Genomic DNA, 2,609 nt, shown 5'->3' with positions numbered 1-2,609 from the left:
AGAAAAAGGAATGAAGAACCTGAAAATAAACACCCAACTGAAGCACTGATATGATCTGTAAGTAGTGATTAGCTTAATCACTATTAAGGGTTTAATTCTTGGGATTATTAGGCTTATTCCTATTTTAGTGTAGTTTGTTATAATTGTCTAGCTGGCATGATAAGTTGTAACTTGTATAAGAGCACTAGCTCTTAGTATTGTGGGACATCATCATTCTCGAATCCTGGTTTCCCTCATGTGCACGCCCACTCGACCCATCTTCCTGCCATGGATGCAAGCCTCTTGGCTGCAATCGACTCATTCGAAGCTTCGATACGCTCGATGTGCGCTGCGTTCCGTGAAGCTATAGATTCTGCTCTGGCACCCATCCGCCGTGAAATTGCTTTACTCCGCCGTGACTTGGTTCTCGGCGTCGAGGGAGATTCTGATCCAGCCTCAATGTGTTCTAAGGAAGCTGAATCGATTAAGGCAGGTCACCAGAAACTTCAAAAACTTGAGATGCACGACGGAGACGGTAACCCACTGCGAATCCCGTCGACAATCCAAGACCATTCCATTCCGCAATTGCTCTTATCGTTACCGATGTTGAGAGCATTTGCAAGTTATCTGGTCAATCCCCAATTGAAAGAGTATGTGGCAGCCACAATTCCACTACAACATTTTCAGAAACCTATGCCTATTGCGACAGTGACCACAGTGCCGTTCCCATTTTCAGCAATCGTTGGCAAAACTGCGGCCTTATCTCAACTAGCAAACCATGACGCCAATGATACCAGCAACATTAAGGGCTATGGAGACCACATGAGTGTCAAATTACAGATTATTCGCCTCTGCAAGCAGCCGTCAAAGAATACAAACACCACCAAACGTAGACATGAGGTATTGAGATCTTTGATTTACAAATTTAAAAATCGGAAGGCCATGTGGCATTGGTTTTTCCATAGTTCCCTTTCGTGTTATACTGATGACAAGGTGGACATGAATGATGCTTATTTGAATGAGATAAATGGTTGGGTCGGCATGTATGAGGTTGGCAAGTTTGTGATTGTTAGGAATGCAAAGAAAGTGTTTGATGAAATGCCGAAGAGAGAGTGTGAGAATATTATCAATCTACATGCTGATTTCTCTGTGTTGTTCCCTACTAACCTTGACTTTCGGTCGGTATGGGATCCTGGAGATCCATTGGCTCAAGTTGTAAAACTGATGCTCTATCTTCAGTGCAAGGAGGGCAAACGCATGGGTAAAAAACAGTCATGCTTTTGTTCGAGGCATTGTGGTGGTGACTGGCATCACACAGCTATGCCATCATTAGTATTTTGGGTTGTAGTTAGGAGGGTTGGGACATGGGAACCACCCCATGCTAATCAGTATAACTTACAGAATGTCACAAGAGAAAAGCACAAGGATAATCTTTTCGAGGTTCAAAGACTTTTGCACTTGACTACTCTTGGCAACTCTGAGTTGCACATTGCCACTTTATGGCAGATGCTCAAGCCTTTTTGGAATGCATCAACCATTACAAACTACATAATGGAAATTGAGTTCTTGTGGGAAAAGGATATCAAAGTTGCTATGTGGGGAGACAATACCACTTCCTTAATTTTTTCAGCTTTTGAGTTTTGGCTTGTGGTAGAACACACTAAGGGCATCTTCAAGCAACAGTGGCTTTCATTAACATTTTTCTAAGGTTACATTGGAGGCTATTATGGCTAAGGCAGGGTCTCAATGGTATGTCCCATATCAAAAAACTCAATTCTCCATTTTAAAAGCTCCATGGAAGTCAAGCTCTGTCTCTCCAAGTTACATGGCTCACCAACCTAACATCAACCAGAAAATTAGGGTGATTCTCATTGACTGGCTTATTAAGGTCCATTACAAGTTTGAGCTTATAGATGAGACATAATTCCTTGCCATACATCTTATAGACAGGTTCTTAGAGTGCCAAATAGTGTTCGGCCAGAAGTTTCAATTGGTTGATGTGACAACCACGCTATGGAGAAATGCTCGACAAGGGAGTCAATCCAGATGAGTTTACCTATGTTTTGTTGAGGGTGAAAAGATTCACGAGGGACATTCCAAGCTATCAGTTTATAATGAAGACGTTGAGTGATGCTGGGAAACTTGATAAGGTGCTTAATGTGGTAGATACAATGCGGGATGATGATGGGGTTGAATTCTTTAACAATCTAATTACAAAGGCTATGTTGTTTCTGAACTTCGCTAGTGAGTCTTCTGATGTTTTCAAATCCACATATCATGAAGTTGCTGAGAAATATAAGAAAGAGACATAAGCTTTATCATTGGAGATCTCAAGGTTGTAGTCACTGACGGCATCCAAGAGTACATCAAGTACAGAAAATATGTGTGGCTGGAGTTTTATGCTCATTGGTGTGGACACTGTAAGAAGCTTGTTCCAATTTTGGATGAAGTTGCTGTCTCATATGAAAATGATTCCAATGTCGTTATTGCAAAATTACAAGCCACTGCAAATGGTGTGCCAAGTGACTTCGATGTCAAATATTACCAACTACCTCAACGCCTGCAAGATCAAATGCTTGCACACTTGTGTCTGAAGTTCAGAACGGACTCAGAAGATCTGTAGCAACAAG

The 2,609-nt window shown here is 41.7% G+C and overlaps 1 protein-coding gene across 1 annotated transcript; it reads left to right on the top strand.

The window, feature by feature from the left end:
* Positions 1-216: 216 nt before the first annotated feature.
* Positions 217-1,988, top strand: LOC126600130 (uncharacterized). Its single transcript, XM_050266673.1, has one exon. It carries the CDS (start codon positions 268-270, stop codon positions 1,684-1,686), a length of 1,419 nt encoding a protein of 472 aa, XP_050122630.1. The 5' UTR covers positions 217-267; the 3' UTR covers positions 1,687-1,988.
* The last annotated feature ends 621 nt before the right edge of the window (positions 1,989-2,609 follow it).

This window comes from Malus sylvestris, chromosome 2, assembly GCF_916048215.2.
Source record: "Malus sylvestris chromosome 2, drMalSylv7.2, whole genome shotgun sequence".
Lineage (NCBI taxonomy): Eukaryota > Viridiplantae > Streptophyta > Magnoliopsida > Rosales > Rosaceae > Malus > Malus sylvestris.
This window is presented reverse-complemented; position numbering and strand designations above follow the sequence as displayed.